Consider the following 20,090-nt stretch of genomic DNA (forward strand, 5'->3'; position numbering starts at 1 on the left):
TCCTACCTCTCCTATCCTTTTCTCCCCTCTGCTCTCCTCTCCTCCTGCCTCTCCTATCCTTCTCCACTACTCCCCTCCTCTTCTCCTCTTCTGTTCCCTCACTCCAGATCATCTCCTATGGTTTACTAGAGAAGATGAAGTTCAGTGTGTTGGAGCTGCAGGAGTATCTGGACACCTACAACAACAGAGAAGAGGCCGCTGTCTCAGTAAGACACTACCACCCATAACGATACTGAATATGATCTGTTTAGACATTACAACCCATAAAGATACTGACTTTGATTGATCTGGCAATGATGACCTTTATCTAATTCCCCAGAGTCAGATGAACTTGTGGAGACCATTTTTATGCTAATGCTAGTAGATACCCATAGACTTCCAGTCATTGTGCTAACGCTCAGTTAGCATTGGCTCATGAAACTACCTGTAACTTCCTTCATACTACACACAGAGACATAAAAATGGTTTCCACAAGTTCATTTGACTCTGGGGAAGTAGATACAGTGCATTCGGAAAGTATTCAGACCCCTTGACTTTTTCCACATTTTGTTACGTTACAGCCTTATTCTAAAATGTATTCAATTGTTTTTTTCCCTCATCAATCTACACACAATACTCCATAATGACATCACAATACCCCATAATGACATCACAGTACCCCATAATGACATCACAATACCCCATAATGACATCACAATACCCCACAATGACAAAGCAACAACAGGTTATTAGATATTTTGGCAAATTTATAACAATTATAAAACGGAATTATCACATTCACATAAGTATTCAGACCCTTTACTCAGTACTTTGTTGAAGTGCCTTGTGCAGCAATTACAGCCTCGAGTCTTTTTGGGTATGATGCTACTAGCTTGGCACACCTGTATTTGCAGAGCTTCTCCCATTCTTCTCTGCAGATCCTCTCAAGCTCTGTCAGGTTGGATGGGGAGCGTCGCTGCACAGCTATTTTCAGATATCTCGAGAGGGCCACTCAAGGACATTCAGAGACTTGTCCCGAAGCCACTTCTGCATTGTCGTGGCTGTGTGCTTAGGGTCGTTGTCCTGTTGGAAGGTGAACATTCGCCCTAGTCTGAGGTCCTGAGCGCTCTGGAGCAGGTTTTCATCAAGGATCTCTCTCTGTACTTTGCTCCGTTCATCTTTCCCTCGATCCTGACTAGTCTCCCAGTCCCTGCTGCTGAAAAACATCCCCACAGCAAGATGCTGCCACCACCATGCTTCACCGTAAGGATGGTGCTAGGTTTCCTCCAGACAGGACGCTTGGCATTCAGGTCAAAGAGTTCAATCTTGGTTTCATCAGACCAGAGAATCTTGTTTCTCATGGACATAGTCCTTTAGGTGCCTTTTGACAAACTCCAAGCCTTTTACTGAGGAGTGGCTTCCGTCTGTCCACTCTACCATAAAGGCCTGATTGGTGGAGTGCTGCAGAGATGGTTGTCTTTCTGGAAGGTTCTCCCATCTCCACAGAGGAACTCTGGAGCTCTGTCAGAGTGACCATTGGGTTCTTGGTCTCCTCCCTTCTCCCCTGATTGCTCAGTTTGGCCTTGGCGGACAGCTCTAGGAAGAGTCTTGGTTGTTCCAAACTTCTTCCATTTAATAGTGATAGAGGCCACTGTGTTTTTGGGGACCTTCAATGCTGCAGACATTTTTTGTTACCCATCCCCAGATCTGTGCCTCGACACAATCCTGTCTCAGAGCTCTACGGACAATTCCTTCAATGTCATGACTTGATTTTTTGCTCTGACATGCACTGTCGACTGTAGGGACCTAATATAGACAGATGTGTTCCTTTCCAAATCATGTCCAATCAGTTGAATTTACCACAGGTGGGCTCCAATCAAGTGGTAGAAACATCTAAGCTCAATTTTCGAGTCTCATAGTAAAGGGTCTGAATACTGAATAAGGTATTTCTGTTTTTTATTTTGAATACAATTGCAAAAATGTCCTAACACCAGTTTTTGCTTTGTCATTATGGGGTATTGTGATGTCATTATGGGGTATTGTGATGTCATTATGGGGTATTGTGATGTCATTATGGGGTATTGTGTGTAGATTGATGAGGATTTTAAAAAATATATATTTTAGAATAAGGCTGTAACGTAACAAAATGTGGAAAAAGTCAGGGGATCTGAAATGTTTTCTAAATGTACTGTAACGGGCCTCATTGCCAAAATCCTGAAGTATCCTTTTAAGTCACTACTACCCATAACGGTAATGACTTTGATCTGTAAAGCTCTTTTCTCAAACCCAAGGTGCTACAGATAACCCTATGATAAGGAGACACTGTAGTGTTATCAAACCCAAGGTGCTACAGATAACTCTATGATAAGGAGACACTGTAGTGTTATCAAACCCAAGGTGCTACAGATAACCCTATGATAAGGAGACACTGTAGTGTTATCAAACCCAAGGTGCTACAGATAACCCTATGATAAGGAGACACTGTAGTGTTATCAAACCCAAGGTGCTACAGATAACCCTATGATAAGGAGACACTGTAGTGTTATCAAACCCAAGGTGCTACAGATAACCCTATGATAAGGAGACACTGTAGTGTTATCAAACCCAAGGTGCTACAGATAACCCTATGATAAGGAGACACTGTCGTGTTATCAAACCCAAGGTGCTACAGATAACCCTATGATAAGGAGACACTGTCGTGTTATCAAACCCAAGGTGCTACAGATAACCCTATGATAAGGAGACACTGTCGTGTTATCAAACCCAAGGTGCTACAGATAACCCTATGATAACACTACACTGTAGCACCTTGGGTTTGAGAAAAGAGCTTTACAGATCAAAGTCATTACCGTTATGGGTAGTAGTGACTTAAAAGGATACTTCAGGATTTTGGCAATGAGGCCCGTTACAGTACATTTAGAAAACATTTCAGATCCCCTGACGCTACAGTGCTACAGTTGTACTTGACAGAAAAGCCTAGAATGTACGCTACAGTCTGTTAGATGAGATTTTGACCCGCTAGCCCAGTCTAACAAGCCCTGATAAGTAACACTCCTCCCCTCTCTCTTTTTTTTTCTCTCTTCCCATCCTTTTCACTTTCTCTTCTTCGTTTCCAGTGGCTGAGGAACTGTAAGGACACGTTTCCCAGATGCCCTGGCGATGGCGTGATTACCTGTCAGCCAGGAGACTCAGAGGAGAAGGTAAGGAATCAATAAATCCCCTTGACAACACGCTCACTGTAGTTTAAAACAATACACTGATCACACACTCCTCTCTCTCTAGGTGTAATGTCCTTGTGTAGGGGGACATTTAGAAAAGTTGTCAGATCCCCTGACGCTACAGTGCTACAGTTGTACTACAGACTGTACTGTACTCCATACCGTAATCTACATAATCTGCTATAAACTAGACTATAACACACACTATTTATTTATTTTTACCTTTATTTAGGCAAGTCAGTTAAGAACAAATTCTTATTTCCAATGACGGAAACAGTGGGTTAACTGCCTGTTCAGGGGCAGAACGACAGATTTGTACCTTGTCAGCACAGGGATTTGAATTTGCAACCGGTTACTAGCCCAATGCTCTAACCACTAGGCTACCCTGCCGCCCTAAAATATACACTATACAGTATACTACATACTATAATATACTCCATACTATGTACTATATACTATACTATACACTGCACACTATACACTATACTATACACTATACTATACTACACACTATATACTATACTCTACTACACACTATACTATACACACTGTACTATATTATACACTACACCATACTATACTCTACTACACACTATACTATACACACTGTACTATACTATACACTACACCATACTATACTCTACTACACACTATACTATACACGCCACTATACACACTGTACTATACTATACACTACACCATACACCGTACGATACTCTACTACACACTATACTATACACTATACTGTACTACACACTAGACTATACACTGCACTTCACTACATGATAGTATATTACAGACTTATACTATACATTATAATGCACTATACTGCACTATACCACACACTATACTATACACCATACTATATTATACACTATAATATAGTCTACTGCACACTATACCACCCACTATACTATGTACTATACTATACACAATACTATACTCTACTACACGCTGTGCTATACTGTGCACTATACTCTATACTATTCTCGATACCATGCACTATGCTATACTCTATACTATACACTATGACATACTGTATAATATACACTATACTATACCGTACACTATACACCATACTATACACTATACTATGCACTATACACTGTACTGTACTCTATACTATACGATACCCCATACCATATACTATACACTGCACTATACACTATACTATGATCTACTACACCATACAATACTATACCATACACTATACCCTATACCATACACTATACTATGCTATACACTATACTACAATCTACTACACACTATGCTATAAACTACACTATACTCTATGCTCTACTACACAATACTATACTATACACGATACATTATACTATACACTATGCCCTACTATACTATGTGCTATATACTATACACTATACACTATACTATACACTATACTATACTATGCACTATACTATACACTATACTATGTAATATACACTATACTATACAATATACACTATGCTCCACTATACTATACTATGCACTATACTATACACTATACTATGTAATATACACTATACTATACAATATACACTATGCTCCACTATACTATACTATGCACTATACTATATACTATGCACTATACCACACACTGCACTATACTACACTCTATACTATACACAATACACTACTATACTGCAATGCACTATACTCTACTACACACTATACTATACACCATAGTACATACGATGCTATACTGTATACTATACAGTATACTATATATTATACTAATCACTATACTCTACTGCACACAGATCTGGGACCAGGCCGAAACATATTAACCTGTAAAAGAAAAGGGTTCATATTGAAACAAAAGGGATTGAATTATACTATACACTACACTATACACTACACTATACACTACACTATACACTGCACTATACACTACACTATACACTGCACTATACACTACACTATACACTACACTATACACTACACTATACACTGCACTATACACTACACTATACACTGCACTATACACTACACTATACACTACACTATACACTACACTATACACTGCACTATACACTACACTATACACTGCACTATACACTACACTATACACTACACTATACACTACACTATACACTGCACTATACACTACACTATACACTGCACTATACACTGCACTATACACTACACTATACACTGCACTATACACTACACTATACACTGCACTATACACTGCACTATACACTGCACTATACACTACACTATACACTACACTATACACTGCACTATACACTGCACTATACACTACACTATACACTACACTATACACTGCACTATACACTACACTATACACTGCACTATACACTACACTATACACTGCACTATACACTGCACTATACACTGCACTATACACTACACTATACACTGCACTATACACTGCACTATACACTACACTATACACTACACTATACACTGCACTATACACTGCACTATACTATATAATACACTATACTATGCACCATGCCATGCACTATACTCTACACTATACACTGCACTATACACTGCACTATACACTGCACTATACACTGCACTATACACTGCACTATACTATATAATACACTATACTATGCACCATGCCATGCACTATACACTACACTATACACTACACTATACACTACACTATACACTGCACTATACACTGCACTATACACTACACTATACACTGCACTATACACTGCACTATACACTGCACTATACACTGCACTATACACTGCACTATACACTGCACTATACACTGCACTATACACAACACTATACACTGCACTATACACTGCACTATACACTGCACTATACTATATAATACACTATACTATGCACCATGCCATGCACTATACTCTACTGCACACTATACTATACTACATACTATACTATACACAACACTATACTATATTATACACAATACTATACTCTACTACATGCTATACTACCCACTATGCTACAGTGCACTAAACTATACTATGCTGTGCTATACTCTACTCTACTGCATGTGTTTGATTGATGTGTGTTTCTCGCCTCCCTCTCTCTCTTTCGCCTCGTAACATGCTCTCTCGCTGTGTAGCAAATGGAATCTCTGGCAGTAAGTCTTTTACTAAGTCCTTTACTAAGTCCTATCTACTATGATCTACTATGATTTAATAGGATCTACTATGATTTAATAGGATCTACTATGATCTACTATGATTGAATAGGATCTTCTATGATCTACTATGATCTACTATTATTTAAAAGGGATCTACTATTATTTAATAGGATCTACTATGATCTACTATGATTTAATAGGATCTACTATGATTTAATAGGATCTACTATGATCTACTATTATTTAATAGGATCTACTATGATCTACTATGATTGAATAGGATCTTATATGATCTACTATGATTTAATAGGATCTACTATGATCTACTATTATTTAAAAGGGATCTACTATTATTTAATAGGATCTACTATGATTTAATAGGATCTACTATGATTTAATAGGATCTACTATGATTTAATAGGATCTACTATGATCTACTATTATTTAATATGATCTACTATGATGTAATAGGATCTACTATGATCTACTATGATTTAATATGATCCACTATGATTTAATAGGATCTACTATGATCTACTATGATTTAATATGATCTACGATGATTTAATAGGATCTACTATTATCTACTTTAATTTAATATGATCTACTATGATTTATTATGATCTACTATGATTTAATAGGATCTACTATTATCTACTTTAATTTAATATGATCTACTATGATTTAATATGATCTACTATTATTTACTATGATCTACTATGATTTAATATGATCTACTATTATTTAATATGACCTACTATTATTTAATAGGATCTACTATTATCTACTTTAATTTAATATGATCTACTATGATTTAATAGGATCTACTATTATTTAATATGATCTACTATTATTTACTATGATCTACTATGATTTAATATGATCTACTATTATTTAATATGACCTACTATTATTTAATAGGATCTACTATGATTTAATAGGATCTACTATTATCTACTATGATTTAATAGGATCTACTATGATCTACTATTATTTAATAGGATCTACTATGATCTACTATTATTTAATATGATCTACAATGATCTACTATGATCTACTATGATTTAATAGGATCTACTATTATTTAATATGACCTACTATTATTTAATAGGATCTACTATGATCTACTATTATTTAATATGACCTACTATTATTTAATAGGATCTACTATGATCTACTATTATTTAATATGATCTACTATGATCTACTATGATCTACTATGATTTAATAGGATCTACTATTATTTAATATGATCTACTATGTTTTCTCACTTCACCCTTTAGTGTTCCTTTTCAGTAACTGCTGATTCTACTGCGGCCAATATAACCAACACAACAATACAATGTATGAATTGATTTAGATGGCTCAGGTTGAGGATTGTATGTGTGTCCTGTATTGTACTGTACTGTATAAATCCGTCCTCTCTCTCCTCTCAGCAACTGGAGCTGTGTCAGCGTCTCTACAAGCTTCACTTCCAGCTGCTCCTCCTCTTCCAGTCCTACTGCAAGCTGATTGGACAGGTCCATGCTGTCAGCGCTGTGCCTGAGGTAAGAGAAGGACTGCGATTGGATGCTTCAGAAGCGACCTAGAGACAATTCTATAAACAGACAAACACACACTCAATGTATTTTGTTAGTCAGCTTTGTTAGCTGTTGTGTACCTGTTGAAGATGAATCAAGAGATTATTTTAGCTTTTTTTTTTCATTTCTTCCTCTCTTTACGTTGATCCGTTGATTTGTTTTCACAAAAGTCATATATATGGGCACACACTCATCTCCCTCTCTCTCCCTCCCTCTCTCTACACGTCCCCCCTCCCTCTCCCATCTGTCTCTCCCTCCCTCTCGCCCCCTCTCTACCCCTTCCCTTACTCTCCCCTCCCTCCATCTCTCCCTGCCTCCCTTCCTCTCTCTCCCTGCCTCCCTCCCTCTCTCTCCATCTCTCTCCACCTCTCCATCTCGCTCCCATTCTCCCTCCACCTCTCCATCCCCCCTCTCCCTTCCTCTCTCCCTCCCTCTCTCTCCCTCCCTCCCTCCCTCCACCTCCCTCCACCCCTCCCTCCCCCTCTCCCTTCCTCTCTCCCTCCCTCTCTCCCTTCCTCTCTCCCTCCCTCTCTCTCCCTCCCTCCATCCCTCATCCCTCCCTCCCCCCTCTCCCTTCCTCTCTCCCCTCTGTAGCTGCTTAACATGTCTCGAGAGCTGAGTGACCTAAAGACCAGTCTAAGAGCAGCAGAGGCAGCGGTGGCTAGCAACCTGGAACACACACACCTGGCCCACACCCAGACCCAGGCCTCTGCCGCCCTGCCCAACTTCAGCTCCCCCGAGGCAGCCATACAGGCCATCCTGGAGTGCCTCAACAACCAGGAGTTCAGCAAGGCCATACGCTACATCCACGAGTGCAGGTGAGATACAAAACAAGCATGCATAGACACACACACACATTCTCACACACACACACACACACACACACACACAGACATTCACACACACACACACAAACAGTCACACACACACACACACAAACAGTCACACACAGACATTCACACACACATTCAGACACACATACTATTTTGTTATGTTGCTGAGAATAAAAACTCTGTCCTCATCAGTGGTGTAAAGACAGACTGAGAAAGATCACAAAACTTTTACAATACTCATTTTGATCACTGATCCTTTTCTCTCTTCCTCTACCCCCCCCCCCTTCCAGGAGGCTGTGGCCTAACGGTGTGTTTGGCGGTGGGTCAGAGAGCGAGGTGCAGACCCTCCTCAATGTCTATTTCCGACACCAGACCCTGGGCCAGACGGGGACCATCGCCCTGGTTGGGTCACGCCAAGACCTCAGCCTTATCTGTTCCAAGCTGCTGGAGCTCAACGGGGAGATCCGGGACATGATCCGTCGCGCTCAGGGATACCGGGTGGTCAACACCTACCTCCCCGACTCCTCTGCCTCAGGGACAAGCCTCTGACAGCAGCACAGGAGCCCCCCTCGTACCCCTCATGCACCCTTATTAGCCTTGACCCGACAAACCTCATCCTCCCCGTCACCCCTACTGCCCCTGATCCCATCGCAGATGGTGCTGTTACCCCCGACCATAACACCACTACCACCATCTCTACTGCCCCAAACCCAGCCTCACTTCTGGCCTCTCCCTCCAACTCAACCATAGACTTGTCTCTGCCCTTACTCATAGACTTCTACTGGCCTCCCCCAGACCTCTCCAGACCCCACTGTGAGTGCACAAACATACATCAGGCCTCTCACACGCACTCGTTACAGTGCATTCCAAACCTCAGCCCTAACACACACACTCCACTCAATCCAGGTAACACATTGCCCGACCTTACGCACACACACACATGTCCTGCTATCCCACCTCGTGGACCACACCTCCCGTACTCCCCTTACACACATCCAGAACCAGTCTTAGACACACAAGGTCTGGTCCCTCTCCTTCCTCCTCTTCCTCCTGACCCAGCCCAAGGTGCAGAGGCGGGGTGGGGGTGCTGCTGCGCCATCGGAGGGGGTGGTACACCCCTGTCCCGTTACCTGGTGAAGGTGGGTCACACCGCCTGGCCCCTACTCAGAGTGGGGGGGCTCCTGAACCCTAAACAACCCTCGGGTGTTCACACCTGAGGGTCAATATAAATGATAGACTCACCTGATGATGCTGGTCATACCTGATGATGCTGGCCACACCTGAAGATTTCAACCACACCTGATGATTCTGAACACACCTGATGCTGACCACACCTGATGATGCTGGCCACACTTGATGCTGACTGTACCTGAAGATCTCAACCACACCTGATGATGCTGGCCACACCTGAAGATCTCAACCACTCCTGATGATGCTGGCCACACCTGAAGATCTCAACCACTCCTGATGATGCTGGCCACATCGGATTCTGACCATACCTGAAGATTTCAACCACACCTGATGATGCTGACCACATCGGATTCTGACCATACCTGAAGATCTCAACCACTCCTGATGATGCTGGCCACACCTGAAGATCTTAACCACACCTGATGATGCTGGCCACACCTGAAGATCTCAACCACTCCTGATGATGCTGGCCACATCGGATTCTGACCATACCTGAAGATCTTAACCACACCTGATGATGCTGACCACATCGGATTCTGACCACACCTGAAGATCTTAACCACACCTGATGATGCTGGCCACACCTGAAGATCTCAACCACTCCTGATGATGCTGGCCACACCTGAAGATCTCAACCACTCCTGATGATGCTGGCCACACCTGACGATCTCAACCACCGCTGATGATGCTGGCCACACCTGACGATCTCAACCACTCCTGATGATGCTGGCCACACCTGAAGATCTCAACCACTCCTGATGATGCTAGCCACACCTGAAGATCTTAACCACTCCTGATGATGCTGGCCACACCTGAAGATCTCAACCACTCCTGATGATGCTGGCCACACCTGAAGATCTTAACCACTCCTGATGATGCTGGCCACACCTGCAGATCTCAACCACTCCTGATGTTGCTGGCCACACCTGAAGATCTCAACCACTCCTGATGATGCTGGCCACACCTGAAGATCTCAACCACTGCTGATGATGCTGGCCACACCTGAAGATCTCAACCACTCCTGATGATGCTGGCCACACCTGAAGATCTCAACCACTCCTAATGATGCTGGCCACACCTGAAGATCTCAACCACACCTGTGGATTAAAAGACCTAAGTCCCCGAGAGAGACCAAAGGACATATGTGAAACACCTGATGATTTACCTGACCTGATATCAGATTCAACCTGTGAATGAAAATACCTGATCTCAGTGAAACCTTAGGATGGGGGAAGTATCTACCTGTTACCACCAGGTAACATGGGGATCCACTACCTGACGCCTCACCTGTGGGTGAATGTCCCAGAGTCATAGCTTCTATTGCACTAACATGGACTTCTGAGAGGAGAGGAGGAGCCGTTACTACTGAGAGAGACATTCAATCATGCTGTTTATCTGTGAGAGAGAGATAGAGGCCAAGGACTGGAAGGTTGTATATCTCTCACCATGTGTGTGTATCTACTGTTGAAAGAGTTTCTTTAGGGGAAAATGTGTACTGCTTGACCTAGAGGAATGCTGTATTCTAGAATCCACAGCCTCTACTTAGCATCGGTTACCCGGACGATGTTTAGTTCTACAACAGAAGTGGGCATTCACGATGAAGACTGTTAGGATCCGTCTGCCTCGCTGCCCCTCCACATGGAGCTGCATCGTGTGAAGAGACAGGACACAGACTAGTATTCAGTTGTTTAATCTTGTTGCCTGGTTTTCTGAACCTGAATGCTTCTCGTGTATTAGTGAACCAGCTCCTCAAGACCACTGTAAGACTAGCCTACCTTAGACGATTATATTGATTAGTATGTACACACTGGCTATACGGTGTAGCATATTGTGGGTCTACGTATACACACGCCATTTGTTACCGTGACCATCCTATATTGTGATGTGTAACTGACATGGGGAGGGGGGGGAAGAGTACAGCTGTACACACACTAAATACTCCGTCACATGGACGTGTGCTGACATCCACTGGTTTAAATGTTAACTAAACATGAGCTGCTGGGCCCTGTTCCAATACTTTAAATCCTTAACTTCCATCTTGCCTTGAAGGAATCACTGACCAGGGTGGTTAAGGTTCAAATACTAGTAAGGTCTGATCAGTGGCCAAGGAAGGATGCATTTAAGTATTGGAACAGGGCCAGACACTTCCTGTGATGGTCAGTCACTTGTGATTCCTTTCCACACGAGTTCAGTCTTGTCTATACCCGATTAAGCTCTATCCTATTCCTGACCAGCTTTATAGATTTTCCCCCACGTTCCTTCAATTCAAACTGATTTAACTGCCATGCATGTGTATATTGTAACGGACGACATGTATTCAGAAGATTCATATTTTATCTGATAGATGCGTTTGTGTGCGAGAGAAAGTGTGCGTCAAGAGAAAAGCACATTTTTAAAGCGTTGTAGAGGAAGACAGTTTTCACTTTGTAAATAGTTTTACAGCTTTGTGAAGTCATTGAGTTGATGCCATGTCTCAAAATAAAGACCTCAAAATGTTTGCCCTTTCGGGTCACTTCTGTTGATAGGAATCAAAAGTCGTACAGCTCAGTTGTGTTCTCGTTGCCCTGTTAAAGGAATCCCCAAACAGTTACATTACACCAGTGGATGAGCTGGTTCATGAACACCTCAAAACAAGCAGAGTGCATTGGAAGAGCTGGTTCATGAACACCTCAAAACAAGCAGAGTGCAGTGGATGAGCTGGTTCATGAACACCTCAAAACAAGCAGAGTGCATTGGAAGAGCTGGTTCATGAACACCTCAAAACAAGCAGAGTGCAGTGGATGAGCTGGTTCATGAACACCTCAAAACAAGCAGAGTGCATTGGAAGAGCTGGTTCATGAACACCTCAAAACAAGCAGAGTGCAGTGGATGAGCTGGTTCATGAACACCTCAAAACAAGCAGAGTGCATTGGATGAGCTGGTTCATGAACACCTCAAAACAAGTAAATCCATAAAAAAAACAGGTTAATGCTGCAATAAATTTATTTAATATTTACAAAAAAAGTTGAGTCACTCAGTTGATCACGGTGGAAAGAGTATAAAAGTTATGAGGCAGACTATTTAAGACGTGGACAGGATCTTGGCAGGTAAGAAAATAGTTGACCACTGCACCTCCCTAACAACCGTGGATAGGATCGGAGGAAGGTTGACCTGATCCTAGATATGTGGTTAAGGTCAACTACCTCTGTGGCATAGTGTTGTTTAGCCTGTCATGTGGGAAGGCTCAGAGTAGGATACTGTGGCTCTAGATACTGGTATAAAGTCAGGTTGTGCATCCCACCAAGGGCAGTAAGTTTAGGATTGGCAGTTCCCTAATCAGATCCTAGATCTGTGCTTACGGCAATGCGTCACAATCCTGGGCACCCAAAGGGGGTGCACATGTATTGTTTGCCCTAGCTCTAACATCCAATTAAATTCATCAACTCAAGTATATTCATCGAGTCAGGTGTTAAAGCAAAGGGAAAAAACATGCACCCCTTTTAAGTCCAGGATTAGAAAACTGGTTTTTACATCCATCTTCCACTAACCACTGATCTAAATTCAGATATGTCAACCAAAAAGTTATGGATGTTTGGGTGATGGGCCTCAATCTGATCCTAGATCTGTAGCAGGGATGGTTTAAGTTCAGACAATGTATTTGTAGCTATAGGTAGTGTCACAGGAAATCCTCTTTCCCCGGCAGCGGCCACACAGGTCCTGTCTATGAGGTCTCTTCATGTCAATGTGCCTCTCCTTCTGCTCACAGCAGCACCGGGTCTGGGAACACACCTGAGAGACAGGAGAATAATTACAGCAACATTGACCCCTGCTGGTGAAGAGGGGTAGACATGTCAGTTCCCCTGTAGGTTGTGTATCCATAACATAAGACAATGACAGTAAAGCTACATAATCTAGAAAGTCCCCCCCTTGTTTTAATGCATGACCTTAGAGGCTAAAGGGACATAGGCACCATGCAGAGCACCTGCTGTGTTCCCCCCCCCCACACCTCACCTTGCACTGGATAGACTCCACTCTGTAGGGGTTAAATCCATTCTGGCACTTACGACAGAGCTGCTTGAAGTACACCTGAGTTCACAGAGGGGGTGATGAGACGACCATGTTAACGAGGAAACAAGTCATTCATTAAAATTTAATAAATATTTGAAGGACAGTCCAGAAAAGGCAGAGTGTTACTGTCTACTCATGTTCCTCAGAGCAAAACAAAAGCAAAGCACATGAAGGCTTATTGACCAGAACTTATTGATCAGAATTTTTCCGTTGGCAGAGACACAGTGACTGATCGTTACCTTACTAGTTCCAGAGATGCACCACACATAGGCACTCTCCCAACGGACGTTACACTGGCTGCAGTGGAAAAATCCGTACTTCTGCTCCAGAAACTAGACGAAACAAGTGAATCATTCAAATCGAAAGTTCTAAATATGCAACATCCTATACAAGATGGCTGGCATTTCAAATAGAAGCGAATTATAAAAGAGAAAAGGCATATTGGTGGCAAATTGGACGCATTGCAGATAACACTACAAAATATAAGGTATTCCTCAATTCATGTTTCAGAATCGATTACATTCTGAATTCGTATTCTCCCATAGTATAAACCCCGGGAACGACTGACCTGAAAGTTGAACCCTTTGGGCGGCTGGTGTAGGGGTTTCCTGACAACCTCACGCGGGATATCCGGTCTAACCTGGTCCTCCGTTTTCTGCTCGGTAACGTCGGCCTCGCCATCCTCATCACTAGCCCCGTTGCCGCCACCTTCTCCCTCACAGCACACGCTGTCATCCTGCGCGTTCACCGGCAGCGCGAAGAACCGGCGATCAAACACCGGAGAGTAGATGGCGAGGGGTCGCGAGAAGCGCACGTTGTTTACCGGAGTGCTCGGCAACGCTTTCGGGTCCAGAGAAGAAGCCGCGGAGGGACTCTGCTGGCACTTCACAGGCGACTTCGAAAATACCGGAAATTTCCTCTCCCGGTAGAACAGCGTCTTGGGTCCGAGGGAGCACTGGACCATCGCGTCGACCTGGGCGTTGACCTGAACCCCGAACTCCTTGGTGTTTGCCTTCCGGAGACGAGGGGTAAGGTTGGGATTCACCTGAGACAGGATGGCCTTCAGCTGGGCCCGTTTACATACGTCAAGGTAGTCCAGCGCTTCGGGAGGCACGTAGATGCTCCCCTTACCCCAGGTGTGAGGCTTGAACTTCGGGTTGCCGTGGAGGATAGGAGCCATCATGGTACCGCAGCCCGGATAGCCATTAAAGTTGTATGGAGAAAACATAAACCCCTCCATCGTGTATAGAAGACAAGGTGAGCCTGCTGTGGTTTAAATGTGCACGTCCGCCCTCCAGTCAAGACGTTACCCACAGCGCTAATTGGGCCCGACCTATTGGATGATTAACCGGTCAAGTGAGGACAGGTGTGTGCACTGGGAACCGCGTTTAGAGAGGGGACGCTCAGGCTGTCTGAATATTTCCAGTGTATCCTCCCTTTAGTCCTTGCTTACTTCCCTCAGCCCTTCTTACCTTCCTTTCGCACTCTCTTATTTCCTTTTTTTCCTTCCATCCATTCATACATTTTGTTATTTTTCCTTTCCTTCATTTTTTAAAATATATATATTTTTTAAATACCTTTATTTAACTAGGCAAGTCAGTTAAGAACACATTCTTATTTTCAATGACGGCCTAGGAACAGTGGGTTAACTGCCTGTTCAGGACCAGAACGACAGATTATTCGGGACAAGTAAAGATCTAATGTTCATGTTTTCAATATGTAGTGGAAAATGACATCTACTTCTAACTCAGACCATGAACGCTAGTGATGGGTCGTTCGCGAATGAACGGCTCTTTTTTGAGCGGATCTTTTTGGTGAACGTCGGGAGCCGAATCCCATCGGTGAAAGAGCCGTTCATTTGGCTTCCCGATTTGCATACTGCTACTATCGTTTTTTGAGCTCAAAACAAGGTTTTTCTGTAGATATGTAAAACAAATCATTATCTAAAGAGTGGTGTGTCCTCACTGAAGAAACAACAATACATCATCTGGTCCACGTGAATTTGTTTCAGTGAATAAAAAAATCAAGACATTGTTTTGCAGGCCATCTAATAATTTGTCCAGGTAAACATGTATTTGAATGCGAATTTCACTATGACATACTGGTAACCTACCTATTTGGGATTTACATGGGAGATGTGCAATTTGTCATGTTCTATGTCTATTTTTAAACATTTTCAACGAAGAGTCGTTTGGGAGCCAAATGAGCCGGATCCTTTACGGGTACGGAGCCAAATGAGCCGGCTCACCGAAATAATCGGAATGCCCGTCACTAGTGAACTATGGCAGAATTTCATTAGTCTAAAGAAGCTTCCCCTCCTTCTGTTTCCTTTCCTTAATCTGCACTGGTCTGAAACCATTTCATTAAAATGACAAGTAGCTATTTAATAGCACCTAATCATACGAAATACAGACGGGCTATACAATACTTACTTGCGTGTAATTAGCATCAACATTAGACTGATATGAATCCAGAACGGTTATGGGGGTTTGGTTTCACTTATTTTGTTGGTTTCAGTTCTTGGGCGGGAGGGCGTGTCTTGTAAACAGAGTACAGCTGCCGTTGTGCTGTGTACTGTAGTTGGTGATGAAGCAGTCTGAAGTAAAAGACAAATGGCAAGAGGGAGAAGACAAAATCGATACATGAAGCAACTGTTCATCCTTCGAGGTTTGCCAGGAGTTGGAAAGACAACGAGGGCAGAGTAAGCTAATCAATCCAAACTATTGGGAGCCTGCCTTATCCCAAGTCTTTTTTGTCAAAATATGTATTGCTTTGAGATCGTGGGTTCATTTTCTGAAGTATCACCTAAACACTTTTTTAATATTGATAATATTGAAGATTGTGGCTTCTATCAATGTAATTGTCTGCATCATTTCCAATCCCCCCATATACATTTTGTTGTTTAATATACAGTACCAGTCAAAAGTTTAAACACACCTACTCATTTCTGTGGTTTTTCTTTATTTGTATTAGTTTCTACATGGTAGAATAATAGTGAAGGTATCAAAACTATGAAATAACACATATGGAATCAAGTAGTAACCAAAAAAGTGTTTAACAAATGTAAATATATTTTATATTTGAGATTCTTCAAGTAGCCACCCTTTGCCTTGATGACAGCTTTGCACACTCTTGGCATTCTCTCAACCAGCTTAATGAGGTAGTCACCTGGAATTCATTTAAACTAACAGGTATGTCTTGTTAGCTGTGGAATTTCTTTCCTTCGTGATGCGTTTGAGCAAATCAGTTGTGTTGTGACAAGGTAAGGGTGGTATACAAAATATTGCCCTATTTGGTAAAAGACCAAGTCCATATTATGGCAAGAATAGCTCAAATAAGCAAAGAGAAAAGACGGTCCATCATTACTTTAAGACATGAAGGTCAGTCAATCTGGAAAATTTTCTTCAAGTGCAGTCTCAAAAACCATCAAGCGTTATGATGAAACTGGTTCTCATGAGGACCGCCACAAGAAAGGAAGACCCAGAGTTGCCTCTGCTGCAGAGGATACGTTCATTAGAGTTCCTAGCCTCAGATTGCAATCCAAATAAATGCTTCACAGAGTTCAAGTAACAGACACATCTTAACAACAACTGTTCAGAGGAGACTGTGTGAATCAGGCCTTCATGGTACAATTGCTGCAACGAAACCACGACTAAAGGACACCAATAAGAAGAAGAGACTTGCTTGGGCCAAGAAACATGAGCAATGGAAATCTGTCCTTTGGTCTGATGAGTCCAAATTTGCGATTTTGGGTTCCAACCACCGTGTCTTTGTAAGACACAGAGTAGATTAATGGATGATCTCCGCTGACAGGTACCATGAAAGAACCAACTACACCAAAGGAAACTTTCAACGCAGCCATCAGCAGAATAGAGAGGATGGTGTGTATTGTGGTGGCTGGGGGGCAAAAGCAGAAACTAGCTGCTCATCATGTCATTACACACACATCGTTTGTTCTTCTTTAAAGTACTGGTACTCTGGCTTGTGTTGACAGTTTTTAAAGCCATGAACAGAGGTGTGGATCCGATCATCGTTGACAACACAAACATTTCTCTTTGGGAGATGTGGCCCTATATCCACATGGTGAGGACGTGTGTGTACGTGTGTGCGTGCGTGCGTGTGTGTGTGTCTGTTTGAAATGCGTATGATTTCTAGTTTAGTTAGTCCCAGCTACCAGGCATTGCAGAGACATTTCAATGTTATTTTTGTAATGTTCCACTTATTTTCTAGTCATTGTCACATCCTTTGTACTTGTGAACCTAAACGGCATCTGACTAACTACAAGACTGGTTGAAGCTGGTTTCCAGATGACTTCCTACTAGGTGGTGCTAGCGGCAGAGTCAGATAGTTTCCTCTTGGTTAGACATGTTGTTGATAAAGCTGACATTTTATTCTACTTTTTACAATGTTATTAATATACCAATTGGTCTTCTGACAGACAGACGGACAGATTTTATTTATTTTTTATTTTACCTTTATTTAACCAGGCAAGTCAGTTAAGAACAAATTCTTATTTTCAATGACGGCCTGGGAACAGTGGGTTAACTGCCTGTTCAGGGGCAGAACGACAGATTTGTACCTTGTCAGCTCGGGGGTTTGAACTCACAACCTTCCGGTTACTAGTCCAACGCTCTAACCACTAGGCTACCCTGCCGATTAAACAGACTCATGTCATAATAAAATATTATTTCTCTCAGGGGATTGGACAGAAGAACTATTACATCAGAATGATGGAACTGCCTAAAATCTCCATCAACAAGCTGTACAGGTCAGAAACAACCTCTTAATTTTAACAGTCTACATTCTCACAGTGTACACACAGTACATGTGCATTGGGGTAAGATTGTATACTTGTTTACCAGTTTTACAGCCGTCAATAGATTGTTATTACTTATCTATAAATTATACATTGGTTGTCAATTCAATGATTACAAAAAAAAACTGTGTTATCTCCCTATAAACGGTGTCGTGGTAAAATCCCCAAACGTAAGTTCAGGTCCTTTGAGGTTCGCTGGAAAAAAGCTGACAGCATCTGGCATGTACTTAACGACGGCTACTCCAAAAGACGCTGGAAGAGAAGCAAAGAGGAATGGAACGTCCAGTGATGAAGACATGCTGGTCTTCTCCCCACCCCAAAGTCTCCAAAATACGGAACAAATTCACCGGGGTGGCAGGGTAGCCTAGTGGTTAGAGCGTTGGACTAGTAACCGGAAGGTTGCAAGTTCAAACCCCTGAGCTTAACAGGCAGTTAACCCACTAGGCCGTCATTGAAAATAAGAATGTGTTCTTAACTGACTTGCCTAGTTAAATAAAGGAAAAAAAGAAAACGTACAGTATTATTATTATTATTATTATTATTATTGCATGGAACTTCCTTCCATCTCATATTGCTCAAATAAACAGCAAACCTGGTTTCAAAAAACAGTTAAAGCAACACTTCTCGGCACAACGCCGAGAGGTATTTGACCTAGATAGTTTGTGTGTATGCATTGATATGTAGGCCACGTGTGCCTTTAAAAAAAATGTCTGTCCTTGAGCTGTTCTTGTCTAATGATGTTCTGTATTATGTCATTCTGTATTATGTCATTGTATATTATGTCATTCTGTATTATGTCATTGTATATTATGTCATTCTGTATGATGTCATTCTGTATGATGTCATTCTATATTATGTCATTCTATATTATGTCATTCTGTATTATGGTACATGTTCTGTGTGGAACCCCAGGAAGAGTAGCTGCTGCTTTAACAACAGCTAATGGGGATCCTTGTCTTTCTTGCACTGACTCTGCTAAATGACCCAAATGATGACATAGCCTGGTCCCATCTGTTGCTGTCTCGCCAACTGCTATTGTCATCGGCGTGACAATAGAACCATAGGAGTTGGCAAGAGCACAAACTGATCTGGGACCAGGCTACAGTAGCCTATACAGTACTTAAAAACATACAAATATTTAAATGTATTGTAAAAACTTCTAAGAAATATTTTTAAAGGTATTGAAAAACCATCCCATGGCTTTTTCCAAACACCCCCGGTATATGGTATATACAGATACCTTAAGTTTTTAAATAACGATGGCAACATTATACAGGACAGAAAACGGGGCTGTGATTTTACACACAACAACTCTGTAGAAATACACCT

At 42.1% G+C, this 20,090-nt stretch overlaps 3 protein-coding genes across 12 annotated transcripts in view; 2 read left to right on the plus strand and 1 right to left on the minus strand.

Moving 5' to 3' along the window:
* LOC110510242 (FRY microtubule binding protein b) overlaps positions 1-12,395 on the plus strand; it is a 173,151-nt gene extending 160,756 nt beyond the window's left edge. For 7 of the 10 annotated variants that reach the window (XM_090226469.1, XM_090226470.1, XM_090226471.1 and 4 more), the window contains exons 59-64: positions 108-206; positions 3,096-3,179; positions 6,274-6,291; positions 7,731-7,841; positions 8,469-8,692; positions 8,998-12,395. In XM_090226469.1, coding sequence (XP_090082595.1) covers positions 108-206; positions 3,096-3,179; positions 6,274-6,291; positions 7,731-7,841; positions 8,469-8,692; positions 8,998-9,256 — 795 coding nt within the window. In that variant the 3' untranslated portion in view covers positions 9,257-12,395. The remainder of the gene's footprint in view (positions 1-107; positions 207-3,095; positions 3,180-6,273; positions 6,292-7,730; positions 7,842-8,468; positions 8,693-8,997) is intronic. The other 3 variants (XM_090226462.1, XM_090226466.1, XM_090226468.1) reach the window with 1 other exon arrangement.
* Positions 12,396-12,862: 467 nt separating this feature from the next.
* zar1l (zygote arrest 1-like) lies at positions 12,863-16,422 on the minus strand. Its single transcript, XM_021591632.3, has 4 exons — positions 14,514-16,422; positions 14,185-14,277; positions 13,889-13,963; positions 12,863-13,666 (listed from the first exon to the last, which is right to left on the minus strand). The coding sequence occupies exons 1-4, from the start codon at positions 15,183-15,185 to the stop codon at positions 13,523-13,525; spliced, it is 984 nt and encodes a 327-aa protein (XP_021447307.1). The 5' UTR covers positions 15,186-16,422; the 3' UTR covers positions 12,863-13,522.
* A 51-nt stretch (positions 16,423-16,473) lies between these two features.
* On the plus strand, positions 16,474-19,181 carry LOC110509389 (NEDD4-binding protein 2-like 1). The gene is made up of 5 exons (XM_090226232.1): positions 16,474-16,646; positions 17,738-17,826; positions 17,940-18,028; positions 18,643-18,707; positions 18,900-19,181. The coding sequence occupies exons 1-5, from the start codon at positions 16,558-16,560 to the stop codon at positions 19,048-19,050; spliced, it is 483 nt and encodes a 160-aa protein (XP_090082358.1). The 5' UTR covers positions 16,474-16,557; the 3' UTR covers positions 19,051-19,181.
* Positions 19,182-20,090: the final 909 nt, after the last annotated feature.

Source organism: Oncorhynchus mykiss, chromosome 29, assembly GCF_057628025.1.
Source record: "Oncorhynchus mykiss isolate SJ-2025 chromosome 29, ASM5762802v1, whole genome shotgun sequence".
Lineage (NCBI taxonomy): Eukaryota > Metazoa > Chordata > Actinopteri > Salmoniformes > Salmonidae > Oncorhynchus > Oncorhynchus mykiss.